The 19189-nt window shown below is 42.1% G+C and overlaps 1 protein-coding gene across 2 annotated transcripts; it reads left to right on the top strand.

Moving 5' to 3' along the window:
• Positions 1–13411: 13411 nt before the first annotated feature.
• zgc:113307 (uncharacterized protein LOC553753 homolog) lies at positions 13412–18193 on the top strand. 2 transcript variants are annotated; one of them, XM_034218375.1, is made up of 5 exons: positions 13412–13471; positions 14731–15057; positions 15225–15549; positions 15760–16077; positions 17953–18193. In XM_034218375.1, exons 2-5 carry the CDS (start codon positions 14752–14754, stop codon positions 18102–18104), a joined length of 1101 nt encoding a protein of 366 aa, XP_034074266.1. In that variant the 5' UTR covers positions 13412–13471; positions 14731–14751; the 3' UTR covers positions 18105–18193. The 2 variants fall into 2 exon arrangements, with proteins under 2 accessions (XP_034074266.1, XP_034074267.1); XM_034218376.1 differs by lacking the exon at positions 17953–18193 and adding an exon at positions 16171–16304.
• Positions 18194–19189: the final 996 nt, after the last annotated feature.

Below are 19189 nucleotides of genomic sequence, written 5' to 3'. Positions count from 1 at the left end.
TGAGAAACTGTAACTGCAAGTAACAAAGTCTGAGCCATGGTAAAGAGTTACATTGAACACCAAGCTGATCAGATAACTCCCTGGTTGGTCTGAAGTCCTTCTATCTCCAGGATCTGTACAAATCGGCACATTATGCCAAAAGTCTTCTCACTGGGTGAGCTGCTTTGCAATATACTTCACATTGTTAGAAAAGGCTCCAGAAGGCCTTGGGGACATCAGTATCAGGGGCTGGAGCTGGACAGGCTCTTTCATCAGCACTTCTCCTTCCCTTTGCCAGCCAGGACCTCACATACTGTTCCGGATTGAACTGTCCTAGTGATGGTCCATTACATTTAATGAAAACCAGGCTGGACAGTCAGCTGACAGAGAGAGCATTCCTTTTTGCAGTAAGGATATCGTTCATGCAGCTGAATGCCCGCTCACACTCACTAGTGGAGACAGCGATGGTTCGGACTGCTTTCAGTAGAGGCTCCATGGCAGCAGGTGTACGGGATGCCCTGGTTTCCTTGTATTCGCGAAAGCCCTGAACAGTCTCTCTTCTGTCCACTTTCAGCACTTCGCACAAACGTAGCACCTCTATGTCCCCATACTGTACGTCTAACTCCTCTTCAGGCCAACTTCCAGGATGGATAACTTTCATGTCCTGGATTAGCTGATTGTCCCGGGCCTCCCGGCCATGTAATGGGATTTCACTTGTGCTGACATGAGAGGAGGTTGTGGAAGTCATTCTGTGTCTCAGATTCTCTACCATACTGTGGAAAAACTGACCTGCATGAATCTGTACAAGCCTGCCATTCTCACGCAGGGCAACACCCTTGAAGGACTTCTCAGCTAGAGCTGTATGAACTGTAGTCATGTGTGGGCCAGGCATGGTGACCATGGATTCAAAAACTCGTATTTCTCGAGTTAAGAGCCTATCTGCTGTAGGCAGTGTCATCTCTCTTTTTTGGAGTTGCCGAGAGAGGTCGCTGAGCTCTGTGAGCGCATCGTACATCAGTCCCAGATTGCTGACAAACGTTGCAGATGTGAGCACATCATCCAGGCCCTTGTACTTCGCTCTGTCTCTGGAATCCCTGCTCGTGTCGTTTGCAGCATTTGTGAAGTGATCATGAAGCACTCGGTAGTTTTCCCAGACTGCTCTGACGCTCCTTTCACTTGAAGCCACCCAGCGGATGGACAAAACACGCCCTATCACCAGGAGACGCTCTCCGACTGCTTGCGCACACTGCGCTAACTGCCTCTGATTTTTGGGGGAGGCATGGAACAAGGAATAGAGTTTGTCAAAAAAGATCTGGAAATGATTGAGCCCTGAGACCTCCTTGACCACATCCCCAACTGCCAGCTCTAGACGATGATTGGAGCAGTGCCACACAAACAGGCTTGGGAATTTACTACACAACTGGGTAGCAACGCCTGTTCTCTTCCCTAGCATGACTGAAGCCCCATCACATGCAAAATAAACGAAACACTGACCTAAAAAGTCCTCGTTAAAATCTCTTCCAAGACACTCCATTAACGCCTTTGTGATGTCATCAGCCGTTGTTCCATCCAACTCGATCAGCTCCCAAAAAAACGTTTCGGGCTCAGCATCAGCTAATGCTGAGCGTAGACACACAACAAGCACCGTTTTACCACTAATAGTGGTAGATTCATCGACCAAAACACAGAGTTTTCTTTGGTTTTCTGTAATGTCTTTTGCCATTTTTTTCTTCAGCTCATGAGCTATGTGGTCGATGATTTCGCCACAGGTTTTATTGGAGTGCAAAACCCTGCCCACGTTCAGCCCATTCAGTTTCTGTACATTCAAATCAATTGGCATGTCTGTGAATGGCCGGCTATGTTTGCCAATTTGATATGCTGTTCGAAAAACTCTGATAGTGGTGTCTAATTCAGATTTATGCATAGACTGCACTTGATGTTGAATAGTTTCACGTGAAGCAGATGTAAGGATGTCAGCAGCTTTTACATGGGCTTGTGATTCATTATGTTCATATTTTTTTTCTCAGGCTAGCTTGTTGTTTGCCCTTGTCAACACCGAAATGAGACACTGCACACTCACCCCATTCAGTTGACAGTTTCAGTCCTTGTCCAGTGTGTATTCCCAAAGATTTGACATCTCTGCATATCCGACATCCTAGCTTCTTATCTTTAAGAAGGAGCCATGCATTGGTCTTGCAAAAATATTGCACCTGGTCCGTTGTCCAGCAGTCAGGTGCATCGCTTTGCCCGGTGTTGGTGGTGGCAGTTGCGCCAGCAGCAGCTAACATTAGAGGCTCTGGAGGAGGCGGCGGAGCTAGTGCTAATGCTAATGCACTAGAACTTGGAGCAGGAGGATCAACCAAAGAAAGCTCCCCATCAGACACAATTTCCAACACAGGCACAGCATTCTCTGGATTTGAAGTTTCTTCCGGCGACAACCGCTGTCTTTTTGCACTTTTATTAATCCACGCTAACATTTTAGAAATGCTCATTTGTGACGTGACTTGCTTTCCTTCTCTCGGGGGCGTGCCTGCTCTGTTCTATCACTCTACATAGCCACCCACTGGGTGGGAGTTGCACTGCATAAACACAACACACGTGCATCTAGGTATGTAAATTGTAAAGCATTAAAACATGGTTTTACTAACAGTTTTCAGTATGTTGTTACTTCGGCATTATTATTATTTTGAAACGTGTATTACTATTAAATCACGGTCAAATAGGTTAATTTTGACATAGTCGTTTCCACCACAGTATTTACATGGAGAAGATAAGCCCCGCCCCCTCTCCAGCACGTTCTGTTTGAATGACAGGAGTAAACAGCTGACAGCCGCTGTGAAACTCCAGCGGTTAGAGCGATGAGAATGTCCGTTCGGCACCTCATGACGCATCTACTGAGTACCGGGCGGCTGTATATATATATATGGATGTATAATAAGAACGGCGGGAGAGTGTTGAGTACTGGCACGGTGCATGAGTACCGGAGTACCGCCAGCATGCCGGTACTGAGCAAGAAGTGCCGGTACTCCATGGGTCAGAACCAGAAGTGCCGGTACTGCGTACCGGTGAGTACCGGCCCAATTCCAGCACTGCTAACAACTAACCCTAACTGATGCAGTTAGTCACTTCTTTAATGTTTGTTATTTCTGATGTAAAGTTTGTAACTGTTTGCAATGAAGTTGTGGGGCGCTGAACTGTTCTTTTGATTCTTTTGATATAATACATAGTAATTACTTGTCTTTCAAATTTGAAGGAGGGTGAGCAAGCATCTTGTGGAACATTCATCATTAACTCCTCCAAAAAATATAATTTATTTAATAATAACACTGAATATGTGAATCATAACAGTGATTGACAGCTGATAGGAATAATATGATTGTTAATAGTATCATATTAATTTAGACAAACTTTCCAAGTTAACATTAATTGATATGACTGCGATTAAATCAGCATATACTTCTGCCAGGGGATGCCACCCCTGAAATTCTCCTGCCACCCCATGAATATTTGTCTAGATCCGCCCCTGCTGCCAGGGACCATCTGCTGTAGAAGTGAAACTCAGCGTGAACATTACCATGAAAACACTTTCAACTTAAAGCAGTTCTTACACTTGTTACCCTAAAGTGAAACTGCTTTCACTTTATCATTCATAAAGACAAAGGAAAATATGTAGCATAGAGTTTAGCCTTAGATTTTTTTTTTATTCTGTTAAAAGTTATTAAATTGAATTTATACATCCCATGCCTAAAAAGAATATGCATACTGGTGGTGTCAATGTGAAGTTGTAATTGATCAACAAAGTTGTGCACAGAAGAAGTTGTATACGCTGTTGATTATAGAGAAAACAGTGCCATCTAGTGTCCAATACAGGAACTGTAATACAGGGACAAATTAAGACAAATCATTAAGTAAATCCTGATGCTTACACTTACCAGTGTAAACATCTGTATTTCTTTAATATTAGTCAGTAACAGCCAGGCAACTATTTGTAGTATTAACTTATTTTTACTTAAAACACAAATAAATCACTCACACAACAAACAAACATGGCAACCTTCAAAGTTCACACGTTTGAATTGTCCTTCCTTTAGCAACGGTTCAATAGCATCCAAGGGCGCCGGAAGCGGGGGAGCCAGGGGGCCATTGCCCCCCCCCCCACTTTACGGCCCTGCCCCACATTTTCGCAGCAGCGGATGTCGCGGAACACTGTACACATCCCGTTTAAATAATTCCCCTCTACTCTAAAGTCGCATCTAAAAAGAACGCCATCTGATCTAGCTGTGTATATTTTGTTATTGTTGATTGTTATATTCAATCTCATTAGCTACAGGCATTTTTTAAGCTTGTAAAGGGAAGAACACAGCTCGCCTCTCACTTGCCACTCTACTCTTCCCCAGCGCCGCTTCCCCTCCCTCCGCTGACATTATGAATGTAAGGCATAGTAATCATAGATAACACCGCAGGGTCCGTTACAGTTTGTTTTCATCTGATTTCAAATAAACAAAGTCTTGGCTTTCAGAATATTAAACTTATTTCGGCAAATTCAGATGATAAATACAGCTTTGAAGCTTGTAACGGCATAATTACAAGCGGAGAACGGAGTGACGTCACAGCAAGCATAATAACAGCCGGTGTTTCTCCTGAGAGTTTTCCCCGGGAAACAAACGCAAAAATGCACACACACACACGTGTATACACACACACACACTCGCGAGCTTCCCCCAGACCAGTAATCCAAACGAAAATATCTGCCCTCCGTACTTTGATCATTTGCTCCGCTAATAATCAATCAGATCGATCCAGAGAAGAGGACACTTTGAAAGGCCTTTTTCTCAAAATGATGACTCGGTGACAGTCATTATATAATGTGACATATTTTGCTTAATAGCCTATAGTACAAAAACAATCCTGATATCATTAGAAAGCTAGGAATCTCCTCTTTCCAACAGTGTATACAACTAAAAATGTGTCTTCGGATCAATGCGACTGATTTCGATGGAGCAGCTAGGTCATTAGGTAAAATACAGCAGGCAGACATAACAGGAAGAATATGTACATTTTAATCCAATCAAATAGGACATTGTCACACCATTCAAATGTATCCATGTACATTACAACCAATAACAAAGCTTAGATGTGTTTATTTGTTACGTTGTTTACGTTATGTGTTACGTTGTTCAGTGTGTGTCAGCCGTTAACCTAGATAGATAAACTTGCAAACATGTCAGAAGAACCGGCGCATAAGAAAACAAAATACAGTTAAACTAAGCTGAAATTCAACAACTTGAATGTCACATCCCTGACATCCACAACTCCGGAGGCTGGTCCTTCAACCATAGAACCTGCGCAGCCAGATGAACCCCAGCAGCAGCTCTGCGGCCGCAGAGGCTGTCAAAACCGCCGCCGCCGGCATCGTTGAACCGAAACAGGCTGGTTCCGACTGCATGGAGGTTTGTTGTCGGGACATTGTGACGGGCAAATAAAAGCTTATTTGGGCAAAGAGAAAGGTACTTCAATGCAGAATGGTACAAAAACAGAGTGGTTAATTATTTGCAAAACCACTAAACGAGCCTTCTGTGAAATATGCAGATGTGCTGCTGTCAAACGGCTTGTAACTTTCTCCAAATGTGGAGATGACAGCTTTCTAAATACCGAGTTAATAACTGGAACTTTATACAGAGCTTACTTCAGTCAAACACCAGTCAACATTCAGCTTGTCAAACAAGAGCGTAGCAGGAAAAAAGAAGAGATGGAATGAGCAACTGCGCTGTCATATGTGTGGGCTGGTCTGTATAGTTTAATGTACAGGAAAGGAGTGAGCAGAGGGTTGAGTTGTCCATTCTTGTTCTGTTTTCTCTGACTATCTTCCTCCTGAAGACCCTCTCAGACTTTCATTTGCTCGCGCTACTAAAGAGACACGTTACCAAACCAAACAATGGTGTAGCTGTATTGAAGTCAGTGTGGAAAAAGTAACATTTGGTGCGTTATGTTAGAATGAAACAAATCAGATTTAGTCAGAAATCGGGAGACATGCGGGATAAATATGACCCCGGGAGGAAAACGGGAGTCTCCCGCGATAATCGGGAGGGTTGGCAAGTAGGGGTGCCCAACCTTTTTTGAACCGAGAGCTACTTTTAATGTTGCCAGTCTGCCGAGATCTACCAGTCCAAATAGAGAGGCGTAGCCATTACTGACAGCCTACTACCAGGTAAATACACATTTCTACTTGTATAAAACTGACCTTTGTATGATTAATACTTCATAAAATACTGCAGATCCTTTATCTTACCTCTTTCTAATCAACACACATACAAGTATTTAACTGAAGTTACACAATAGTGTTGTTGATACAGAGTTGGTGTTTATTCACACGTCACATACAGTGGGTCATGTTTTCAATAAACATTGAACAGTGCTGCCACATATGACACAGGAAAAAAGAAAAGACTCTGAACCCTTTCTTTGCCATTATATAAAAATAGTGTTGCTACAAAAGTATAAATGAGGCTTACTAATAAGACAACTCAGATCTGAAGCTACACAGGAATCTGCTGCAACAGTACAATAAAAAAGACAAAATTAATAGAATCAAACCCTTTTTTTGTTGCCTTTTAGTAGAGTATAAAAATAAATGCCTTTAAAATAGGATGCAAGCAACACTAGTTTCTTAACCTGAATTGATAATAGACTATAATCAATTTAAGTTTGCATTCTTATACCATTTTGTACAATAATTATAATGAATAAGTTCAAACAAACTAAAACGTACAGCTGATTAATAACGGTATCTAACTTGAGTTTTTATTATATCAAAAACCTGTTGAAATGCTACTGTTATTTTTATTACGCATCGGCAGCATCCAGGAATGCTTCTTTCACAACTTCGCCGTCTTTGAAAGACTTCATGTGTTTCGCAAGAACGTGACTGACACGATAAGATGCTTTGGTAGCAGCCTTGCTCTTGTTGTTGGGCCTGGTGAAAATGGACTGCTGTGCATTTAGCTGTCCTTTCAGGCCCCTCCCCTTTTGGAGCGTAGGGCAGAATTAGGAGGGAATTCCGTCTCGTAGCGTTTGTGCACTGTTTTGAAATGCCGCTCCTAAATAACCCTTCTTCGATAAAGCCACGCTCGCATTGCAGATGAGACAGATGGACTTTGAATTGGAATAGATACAAAAATAATGATCCTCCCACTCGGAGGGAAAATTATATATTTTGCTTCTGCCATAATTGCGGTCTTGTGTGTGTGCGGACTGTCACTCCTGTTGACACGGACAACGTCAGAGAAATAGTGCCCACTGTCCACCAGCCACGCCCCGACACATGGGGTCACGCCGGCCAATCACAAAGCCTTGATGCGTTCAAGTGCATTATTCTGGCACAGGAAGATTATGTTATAGGACATTAACGATAAAACAGAATATTGTTGTTCTATTTTTAGACACATCTCGCGATCGACTGTATATATATATATGGATGTATAATAAGAACGGCGGGAGAGTGTTGAGTACTGGCACGGTGCATGAGTACCGGAGTACCGCCAGCATGCCGGTACTGAGCAAGAAGTGCCGGTACTCCATGGGTCAGAACCAGAAGTGCCGGTACTGCGTACCGGTGAGTACCGGCCCAATGCCAGCACTGCATAGCGCTGTATCTCTGTTAGATCAGCTGAACATTGTTCCCCCACATATTTACTTTGAATTCATTGAGAGTGCGGTATAATGAGACAATAACAGGCTACAGACACACACACAAATATATTTATATAAATATATACAATTTAAAGTATGAGAGCACTCTCATAATAACGTAACACAATCAGAGACTGGATATATCCCCCCCTCTCTCTGGTCGCTGAAATGGGGAATTGAAATTACGGGCCAAAAATTGTATTCACAAGTAGGCCTATTAAAAGTAAGCAGAGGACACCAAACCAACTGAGACCCGTCTGTCCGCCGCATTTACGCACTGTACAACACACACCTACACACTGTACAACACACACCTACACACTGTACCACACACACCTACAGCTCCTAAAGCATAAGCCGTTGTGTATTTTATTATGTGAAGCAATGGTCTTAGAAAAATATCGACTCTTTGTTTGTAGATAAACTAAAGCAAATAAAGAGAGTAGGCCTGTTATACTGAGTGATATATATTATACACACTGCTCTGCTTTCTGCATGGACCTTACAGCTGTTCTCACTGGAAACATCGCGACGCGATGAAAGCAGTTTCTAAAATAATATCCAGGGGATGCATGCATAGCTGTCATTGGCTGAGATAAGTCCGCCCGTGCGTCACGCCTCCACCGTTCCCGGAAATGCATCCGTGGAGGAACCATCAGTGTATCCTCGGTTATAGCTCCTCCAGAGAGCCTCCTCGACGCTCGATGCCCTCGATGCTCGGTCCTCGGTGTGCATTTAGAGAAATGAGACGTCCTTCAAAATGGCGCGCTGAAATTCATTTCCGTGTCACTACCGGAGGACCGAGGAGTCGAGCAGTCGAGGAGGGGAAATTTGAGTATTGAGAAGCCTCTTATGTCACATACACACGCACTTGTTGGCCCCCCCACTTCTGAAATGAATCCGGCGCCGCTGATAGCATCACTTTGCTATCAAGTAACAGCAAACATCTGAATGTCCAAATTGAGCAATTAGAATCAAGTTTTTAAGCCTACCATTTAATACGATATAACAACATAACATAATCAAATGCATTATGTTTTTGTATGACGTATAAAGAAACAGCGATTTATATTAGAACAGCGTGTTTTGCAGCCCGCTTCTCAGCGGTTTTTGACTGGATTTTTAAACATGTAACTGATGTTACCATGTCAGTTTTCTTTTAAATAAACTTAAGTTATGCTTATGTTCAGTGTTATCCTGAATGTACACATGTTGAATGCATTTATGTTATCATAAAACATTTGCAAAGGGGATTTACCATTGAAACATATTACAATCTAATATTGTTTAAATCCATGTTTAGAGAGTAGTCTTCTTGCCTCTGTAATATCTAAAAAATATGTTCTTCTCAAAATGCTTACAGACACATAGCCAAACAAGGTAAGACTGCAATTATATGAAACATTTTCACCAGTATTTGTGGTTTTCAGGGATCAGTTGTAGGCGTGTCCTTACAATATCTTACAAGTTGCTTCTGCCAGCTCTCAAACAGGAAACCACCTGAGGGCAATTTCTGCGATGGGAAATGTAACTGTTGTGAAAAGACGCTGACTCATTACATTTCCTGTTATTAATTTTGAATGCATCAGAGCACAGACAGTTAATATAACATCTTCTTTTTACATAACATCTGTATTGATTTAAAACATAGGAAGAAATGTTGTTATTTTGACTTGAATAATGAATTTAAAATGTTTTAAGAAAAGATAAGATAATATGGCCCTTTATTGATCCCATGGGGAAATTCAGCAGTTAAAGCAGCAAGAGAGTGAGAGTGAAAAACAGGACATTACAGATTAAAACAAGGTAAAACAAATAATACAAAAATACAATTATTACTTAACTGTTAGGATTTACGCATATTTTGAGTTCTGGTTGTTGGATATATTTACTTGTAAGTGTGCAGACGCGAGTGCAGGTCAAAGTCATTGTACAAACAGTGCAGTTATGCACAGTGTGATGTTGATGTTGGCACATCACTGGATGGGAGCTGTGCACATAGCTGTGACCATGTTCAGGCACAGATTTTGATTCATTTACTTTTCATCAGAAATTAGACAAAATTAGCTATCATCAGTTGGTGCTGTTAGGAGACAACTTTGAAGCTTCAGTTAGAGCATGAAGCAAATCTAATTCAGCCAGCACAAACCCCATCACTGGAGCAACAACATGATCTGTTGGAGTCAGTGCTAGCTAACTAATTATTGTCTTATTGGTCTTATCTTTATATTTTATGACATATCTAAATATTTCTTTGAACCTCTCTCACGGGTATGTGTACTCCATTGTTTGAGTTGTTTCCATGGTTCTATGCAGACCCAGAATTAAACTGACCTTTAAGCTTTTCAAGCTTTTTTTTACCTAAATGTCCCTTTCAGGGCTCAAAATAACAAGATGTTTTTATGAGGAACATTTCAATATTCATAAAGCAAAAGCATGCATCTAAGTTAACACTGACTCAATGTGTGAGTACGCTGAATATTTGTGAGCAGGGCTTGTAATGTTTCAGTGAACGGTGTTATTCTGGAGCAGAGGGATGTGAGCCAGCAGGAGATGGAAGGAGGCCTTTTCCATTTCCCTCCCCTGTTGATACAAAAACCAGACAGAAAGTGAGCAGGGTGTGTAGCTTGGTGAGGATCTGCCAAAAGCTGCTGCTGGCACACTGTGCACCTCGTTTCAAGAAACCTTCACCCAACCAGTTAGAAATTCAAAAAAACCTGAGACAGCTTGACAAGAAATCTTCAACAATGAACAGCAGAACAAGGGGTGGTAACACAATGTATACGATTGAATGTTGAATGGAAAATTATATTATTTATTTTCTCCTAGTTTTGGAGCATGGAAGTGGCATGGCAATGTTGGATTGTCTATCACTCCACCACTATGGTTCAAACTGAAATCCACAAAAATAACCTGGTATTGTACAATACACAAGTATAAAAAGACGCTGACACAAAATATCATTTTGAGGGACATGAACTACAAGTGCCTACTTTACACGACAGATTCACACCACTCACCGCCAGTACTCAAGTTGTAAAAAAAAATCAGGGTGGATTTGATCATATGGGGACATCATTTGTGCTGATAACCCGCCGAGGGTGGGAGACCAACCAGCATAAAGATAATTATTATACTCCTAAAACAACATGCATGTTATGGATGTTCAGATACTCCTTTCATTGCTCTTGACCAGACCAAGGCACCTCAGAATTAGAGTCGGTCCCCGGGCTGCCATGGCACCACTAACATTTAGGGTCAAATGCAGAGGACAATTAGTGCAAAATATTTTTTTCACTTTAATTTAAAGGGGGGGAGGGGATCCAAAAATGTGGTTATAATGGAAGTCTATGGTACAAATCTTGTAGGTTAACAGTCCCTAATTTATTATTCAGATGGATCAACTGATGATACTAATAATAAAGTCAAAATAGTTTTTAGAATATTGAATTATAGTGTATTTTTTCAAAAAAGCAGTTACTGGTATACGATCAAAACTGGTATCTAAAGGGTTACATTTGTATCGTAATTAATTCAATCATTATGTAAATTAAACACTTCATAAAAAATTAGAGGAAACAAATTAGAAAAATATTGATCCGTCATCATTTTATTGCAGTTCAATTACAAATATGTTATGTTAACATTCCCAATGTTACTTTTTTTAACAAATTGAAATTGTTTACAAAATATGAAAATATATTAAAAGATTATACAGATAATACAAAATAGGACCAATGTTGTCAATGGCTGCCTACTCCACTCTCCCCCATCTCATAGAAGTTTCCAAAGATTTTTATAATCATGCTTTTTGGTCTCAATTTTTCTGGCTGTTGCTTTCGGATTGTTAGCTAAGCAATGGCTTTGAAGCCAAGTCTTGACATGTACCTCTGGTCTGAACTTGTTCAGTGGATGGCCAACACTTGATGAAAAGCAAGGCTGACATGCTTTTTACCTCTAGGGAGCTTCTAGTTGTGGTTAAAATGTTCATCTGACTAAACCCACGTTCACACTCAGCTGTGGAGATGGCCAGAGTGTTCACTGCTTGAAGGAGGGGTTTCAGCTCTTCTGGTGCTGGTGGTATCATTTCATCAACAGTTTTGAGTCTTACCAGCTAGCTAACACGAGAGAAAAACGTAGCTAAACTCCAAACTAAGTTATTATTGCTGCTTATGTCCATAGATTCCACCTTTGGTGACTAAAGTAATGAGTAATGACTAAGATTACTGACTCTTGACTTACCTGAAATGTTATTTTTAGTATTTTTAAATATGAAGTCCCTCAGATCGCGTTGTCCACCTGGTTGCTTGGCCATTGTGATGACCGTTACCTGCGCTTCTGGCATCGCTCAAACAGGCGCATCACGGCGCTCTGGCGCCCTCTAGGGCACTCGCATAGTATAGCGTCAGTGACTTGGTAAAAATGTCATTGCGTGTGTGCGTGCTCCCTCGCCCACAGTATTTTACTCAAAATGCGCAAAATTAATGTTGAAATAGCAGTAATACCAGTGCCACGTTCATTGATAAAATGACATAAGGGATGGAAAGGGGGAATGGCAGTTTTAGAAGGGGGATGATTTTGACCATTTTTATTTCACCGCCATCCCCCCTCATCCCCCCTCAACTAGAGTACTGCTCACCGCTCTGCAAATCTTCATGTCGTTCACACATAAATGCACCCAGCAGTAACGATAATATTAATCAATGCTGCAAAATGTAAACAAGTTTGAGGATAATAATAAACCTAAGTCTAAAATTACATCTGAATAGAAAGCTCAAAGCACCGCTTTAACCAAACACACACACATATTTATCTTGATGGCCAACACATTCATAACGTTTATACCACATGGCACGAACTGAGAGGGTGGAAGCTGCATTTACAGTCACAAATGTGCTATGTTCACTGTTTATGGTTAAAAGAAAATGCTCCATAACCTCTTTTTTACCCCCCAAGAAACAGGCATCATTATACGTGTCATAAATGAAGCTCCATTGTGGGTGTCGTTCCCTGTGTTCTTCCCGGAGGGCGCCCTTTCCATGCTCCAATGCAGACATATCCACCGTTCTTCTTTTCTCACAGTGCTCCCTTCGTATTTTGGGGGAAGGAATCTGGAATCGTTTTCCTCTCCTCTGATGCTTGGAAGGAGTTTCTTCTTCCTCACACACACACACACACAAATACAAAGATACACACAAAATGGTCTCCTTGGCTCCCCAGGTACTTTGAGGTTTGAATTCCTCCAAGCAGAACACATACTAGACCCAATCTCACACACACACACACACACACACACACACACACACACACACACACACACACACACACACACACACACACACACACACACACACACACACACACACACACACACACACACACACACACACACACACACTTAGGGAGATATACTTGAATGCTGATCAAAATGTTCTCATATCTACCATCAGAATACAATCCCACTTCAGGTCATATTTTTTCTTCTTTTCCTTCTTCTTTGTATGTAATTTATTTTCAGGGTACAAGCAAACACATTGCCACCAAATGTTGCAGGTTTAGCTATTACAAAGGGCTGGTAGAAGGCAGGGGGATATCATGGAGGAGGGTTAGGGTTATGGGCAGCGTTTGAAGAAGAGGAATGTATCAGACAGTGGGTAAACACTGCCAGTAACTTCACACACATACACATGCCGACCTATGATGCCGACGCATTAACACACACACATATTTTCCTGCAGCTCCTGTGGGCTTCATTGGGAATTCAAGACAACTTGTCTCCGTTCAGTAGCTCCTGGTCAAACAGGTACGTGTCTGTTATTGGTTTCTCATGTCACTCCATTTCCTCTCTGGCAGGCAGAACTGTAAATTATCTAATCCACATTGTGTGTCTGTTTACTTAACGCTGGCTTGATGAGGCATGATTGCATAACCGTGTTTATCTCTGGGAAACCGTTTTAGCATGTACTGTAAAGACTGCTGAGGGTAAGAAAGGTAAAGTGGAACATTGCAAACATGCTGATAAAGTCAAACGTTTTGATGATGCAAACAGGTTTCACTAGCTGCTATGTCATACAGTAACTGAGAGTCTGTGTGTGTGAGTGTGTGCTTCTGTGGCTGTCAACTTTGTGGCTATTACCGTAATCATCTACAGCTGTGCATGCAGTGGAAAAATTGTATTCTTCTTCCCTCTCATATGCAGCAGTTTGAATTATGTGTGCAAAAGCAGTCATCTCCATTTGTGCTTCACATCGAACAGTACAATGCAATTCTTTTTCATTTCATTCTAAGTCTATAAAACATCGTGAAGAGGGGCTTCTGTGAAAATATGTTTTATGGGCTCACACTGAAATATTTGTTCATCTTAACTACAAAAGCTTACAGTTTGCATAATTTCTTAAAGGCACAACTAACCAATGTAGTACTTCAACCCAAGTTGGGGCACTTGCAAAAGACAGATTAAAGGACATTAAAACAAACATTTGGTTATTTGGATTTATCCTCTGTGATATCTCTGTTCCAATTTAGATGTAAAATGAAATGGGGTGTAAATGAAAATTCATAAGAATGGTATTGACAGTCCAATTGTAGGACAGTATGTTCTCCTATTTTAGCAAAGGGTCCTGCATATTAAAGGAGATTAAAGGGGAGCATTCAACAGCTCTTATCATGGCTGGCACTTAAATACTTCCGGGTCATTTCACTCAGCAAGCAACCGGCAAAAACAAAAAAAGCGACTCGACCACCATGTGTAAAAATGAAAGGTCAAAACTGATGCTGCAGAGGAAGTATGGGTCAAGCTCCAAAACCCCAGGGTTAATAGACTTTCCTTGACTTGGAGCCCACCCCAAACTCAATGACCAGCAGGCTTTCTGTTTAAAATGTTCCCGTGCAAATGCCAAAACCCGATATCATTTTGGTACGTTTTTAAGACTTGACCAAGCTCTTACAGAGGCACAACAAATAAATTATACAACTTTAAACAACATTATACTTTGCTCATTGTTGTCTTTTGTAAAATGTGTTTATGTTTTAAAGAAACTTTATTTGTATGTTTATTTGCAGGTTTTAATATCTGACGTTTCCATGGCTCTCCTGTGCTGTGCCATGTTGGTGCTACTGTGTGTTTTTAACATTGCCTCAGCCACTATTGAAGTTCACATGGACTACGGAGGTGTTCCTCTCTGGATTAATCGCCTGCTAGGAGAGCCAAGTGTGATAAGCCTGCAGGGACGGCTGGACTCAGCCTGGCTGAGAGCCAACAACCCCCAGTCCTGCCCTCAGCAGTGTGACTGCCCCCTCCAGTGGCCCACTGCGCTCTACTGCGACCACAGAGGCCTGGCAGACACCCCTGACCACCTGCCGGAGAGGACTCAATACTTGTTTCTACAGGTAAAACAAACACTGGGCTTGTGTTGTCCCTACTACCACTAACCCTCCGGGGTTTTTAATTTCCTGTTCACATTGTACACTTCCCACAGCGGCTGACCAACACTGCACTTTACTGTAAACATTTGATTTTAACTGCGTTACATCAAAGTATTTTTTGTTCTTTTCAGGGTAACAACATCTCGTCCCTGTCCTCCTCTTTTCTGGCCAACGTTACTGATCTACGCTGGCTCATCCTGGATCACAACCAGCTGCAGAGCGACACACTGGGCCAGATCGGGCTGCAGAACCAGACCGAGCTGTGTTACCTTTTTGCCAATCACAACCACCTGAGATCAGTGCCCAGCGCTCTACCAGCTGGACTCAAGCAGCTGCGACTGGCCCACAACCAAATCAGCAGCATCAGTCCTGGAGCTTTAAAGAACCTGCACAACCTGACACTGCTTCTGCTGCAGGGAAACAAACTACAAACCATCACAGAGGGAGACTTTAAAGGTAAGGTATAGCTTCCTTCCTTTATGCATGCAGAAAAGAAGAGAGGTTTTGCAAGGAACACAGTAGACAATCATTAAATGGAATCAAACCATGAAATGTAACACTTAATAATATTGGCAATTATAATTTGCTTACATTTCTTCTCTCTTTCATTCAAATGAGTCATTAGTAATCTTTGTGTGCTTATGTGTTTTTACCCTCTTCATACAGGTCTGGTCAGTCTGAACCTGCTGGACCTCAGTAGTAATTTATTCTCCGCTGTCCCCAGACATCTATCTCCTTCTGTCGAGCAGCTCTATCTATCCAATAACACGCTCTCTGCGCTGAATGAAGACAGTTTTGTGGGATTTTTCAACCTTAAGTACCTTCGTCTGAGTAACTGTAGTCTGCGTAGCGGCGTCATCCACCAGAAGGTCTTCAATTTCTCCAGCTTGGTGGAACTGGACCTCTCTTACAACAAACTAAAAACAGTTCCCACAGTCCCCACCACCCTGAGGTACCTCTACCTGGAGGCCAATGAAATACAAGGTGAGGTGCACACATACAAATGCAATCACCTTTCAAACTGTTATTGTAACAGAGTCACTGACTTCACGTCTGTGAAACTCTAATTTCCCACAGGTGTAAACACATTCCTACCTTTTACAATTCCAAAAAGCACTCACATCTTGGGACAGTGAAGTAAAGTATAACTGAGTTATGTGGCTGACCACCTGTTGAGGTGAAACACCCAAACCATGCTGTGAGGGAGAAGCAAAAATGTGGAAAACGTGACGTGAAGTCGCAGCACCTCAACACAGCTGGGCGGGCCTCATCACAGCATTCGAACAAGAGGGGCTGGTGTTTGGCTGAGGAGAGTCGGAGATGGAAGAAGGGAGAGAATAAAAACAAGGGAGGGAACTATGAGACATTGTAAGAGAAAAAGCAAGAAGAGGGTGGAGGGAATATTGGGTGGTGATATGGGGGGAAAGTAGGTTAGCGAAGAAGAGAGCAGAGTGGTATGAAAACATCTGTGATGGATTCAGAGGGAAGAGTGCCAGACGAGCCAGAAGCACATGCTGTTCCCCTCTTGATCGTCCCCTCTTTCCTCCCCCATCTCTCTCTCTCTCTATCTCTCTCTACTCTCTCTCTCTCTCTCTCTATCTCTCTCTCTCTCTATCTCTCTCTCTCTCTACTCTCCTCTCTCTCTCTCTCTCTCTCTCTCTCTCTCTCTCTCTCTCTCTCTCTCTCTCTCTCTCTCTCTCTCTCTCTCTCCTCTCTCTCTCTCTCTCTCTCTCTCTCTCTCTCTCTCTCTAATCAATTCAATTCAATTCAATGGGGCTTTATTGGCATGAAAGTTAAATTAAACAATGTTGCCAAAGCATCACAATACAAAATAATTAACACCATTAACATACATTTCAAATGTTTACATATTAGTGATGATATACATATACAGTGATACAATTACATTTCAACGTGTGTGTGTGTGTGTGTGTGTGTGTGTGTGTGTGTGTGTGTGTGTGTGTGTGTGTGTGTGTGTGTGTGTGTCTCATTCACTGTCCCTCTGGTTGTGGCATGTGTATACATATTAGGCAGCAAGATGTGCCTTGTCTCCTTCTCCTAGGAGTACTCTCAGTCTTGAGAGGTCATCAACCTCCTTGAAACCTGGGATTACAGAGTTCAACTTGTTTCAATAAACGCTCCTTACTTCGTTGAATGTTTGGCACTTCAGGAGGAAGTGCATCTCTGTCTCAGTCTCACTTGTCTCTCTCTCTCTCTCTCTCTCTCTCTCTCTCTGCTCCCCATCAATGGCTTTTTTTGGCCATAGGAGGACTCTAATAACATTGCGGCAGTCTTTTAGCCACATTGGCCTACAAGACTATCCTGAAGCAATGACCTGGCGTGCGTGAAGTGAAAGTGTTCTGGACCTGTCAAGCTTCAGACAGCTAGGGCCGTGTAATAATGGGACATTCAGACGGCAAAACACTTTCACAAAAACTCACCTCACCGTCTAGCTAGCAGCGAGACAGCTACCAAGCTCCTTGTCTGCCAAAGCTTACAGCCTCAGCCCCGAGGGAGGCCCTACAACTGAAATTAAGCGAGAAAGCAGAAGAAGGCATTGTGGTTTCCTCATCCTCCGTTTTCACTGTGGCACCTGCTAGACTCTCAGGAAATGAAGACTACGAAAAGCAGACTGATAAACCTTATATGATAAGGCAATCTTCACAGGAAGTGCTTTATCTGTATAATTCACGATGAACACATGTATATGATGTCAAATCATAGCTTGCTTGACTGATTTACTATGTGCAGAGCTTTGACAAGCATTTAGCTGTCACTTTGGTGATTAATGAGTCTCTAATAATACCATATGTTCTGTATATGTTGGAAAATGTCTGTCTTTTTTTCTGTTCACAACAGAGTTCAACGTGACCAGTTTCTGCAGAGAGGTGGGACCTCTTTCCTACTCCAGGATAAAGGTCCTACGATTGGATGGAAACAAAATGTCCCACCATCAGCTGCCATCCGACTGGGTTTTCTGCCTGCGAGTGCTTGAAAGTATTTACATTTGATCCACCTTCTCAACATGCAACCGAATGAGTTACTGTATGAAATTGGCCGAATTCATCTATAAAGAAATGTGACTCGTCTTTTTGATCAACTAAGGCAGTGGTTCTCAAACTCTTTTCAATAATGTACCCCCTTTGAAAAAAAAATGCAGCCAAGTACCCCCTGATCAGCGCAAAAACTATTTGTTAAGGAAAAAATGCCTATATAAAGAGGCACAGTACAGCGCTGCACCATCAGTGTCTGATTTATTAAAACAACAACCTTGTAACTGAGAAACACTTAAATGCTACATTTCAAATGTTTACAATCCATCACTAAATTCATGGCAAACCAATTTTAACATCATGCAATAACACTAAGACGACATTAGTTGCATTGAACTGATCTTTTTAATAAGTTGTACTTACAATGTAGTGAGAAACATGGGCTTGTGCTTCACTGAGGATCTTTGTCATTCTCGATGACAGGAAGGCAACCTATAGGTTACTTACGTAACCCCAGTTCTCAGAGTAACATGAAGTGAGATGTCTCACTATGGGATGCGCCTCAACGCGTATGCAAACAGAAGCATCAATCTCATTACGCCAATCCTGATTGGCTGGTGATCTTGACGTCTACGTCAGGGAATCCACCCACCCTTTAAGTAGCTTGCGCTACGTCGCAGCGTCATTCAAAAATAAGCACCTCTTCTCTCTTCGCCTAGGCAAGAAGGGCCGTCTGGTGAGACATCTCACTTCATGTTACTCTGAGAACTGGGGTTACGTAAGTAACCTATAGTTCTCATTCATAACACTCCGTTCAATGTCTCACTATGGGATATTGAAACTCCTGTATTGCTAGACATGCTTATCTAGAAAATCACCAAAAACAACCAGAACTTAACAGGTAGAACCCTGTCTCAACACGGGGCCCAGCACTGCGCGGGCCACACTTGGAGCAGAGACATCTAGCCTGTAAAAGCGGACAAAAGTGAGCGGTGAGGACCAGCTCGCTGCTGCACAAATGTCTTGGATGGAAACACTCTTGAACAAAGCCCAGGATGTAGCCAGTCCACGAATGAGCACGCAGGCCCGTTGGTGCCTGCAAA

The sequence above is a fragment of the Gymnodraco acuticeps genome, unplaced genomic scaffold (genome assembly GCF_902827175.1).
Source record: "Gymnodraco acuticeps unplaced genomic scaffold, fGymAcu1.1, whole genome shotgun sequence".
Lineage (NCBI taxonomy): Eukaryota > Metazoa > Chordata > Actinopteri > Perciformes > Bathydraconidae > Gymnodraco > Gymnodraco acuticeps.
Note: the sequence above shows the minus strand (reverse complement) of the source record. Positions and strands in the feature narration are given on the sequence as shown.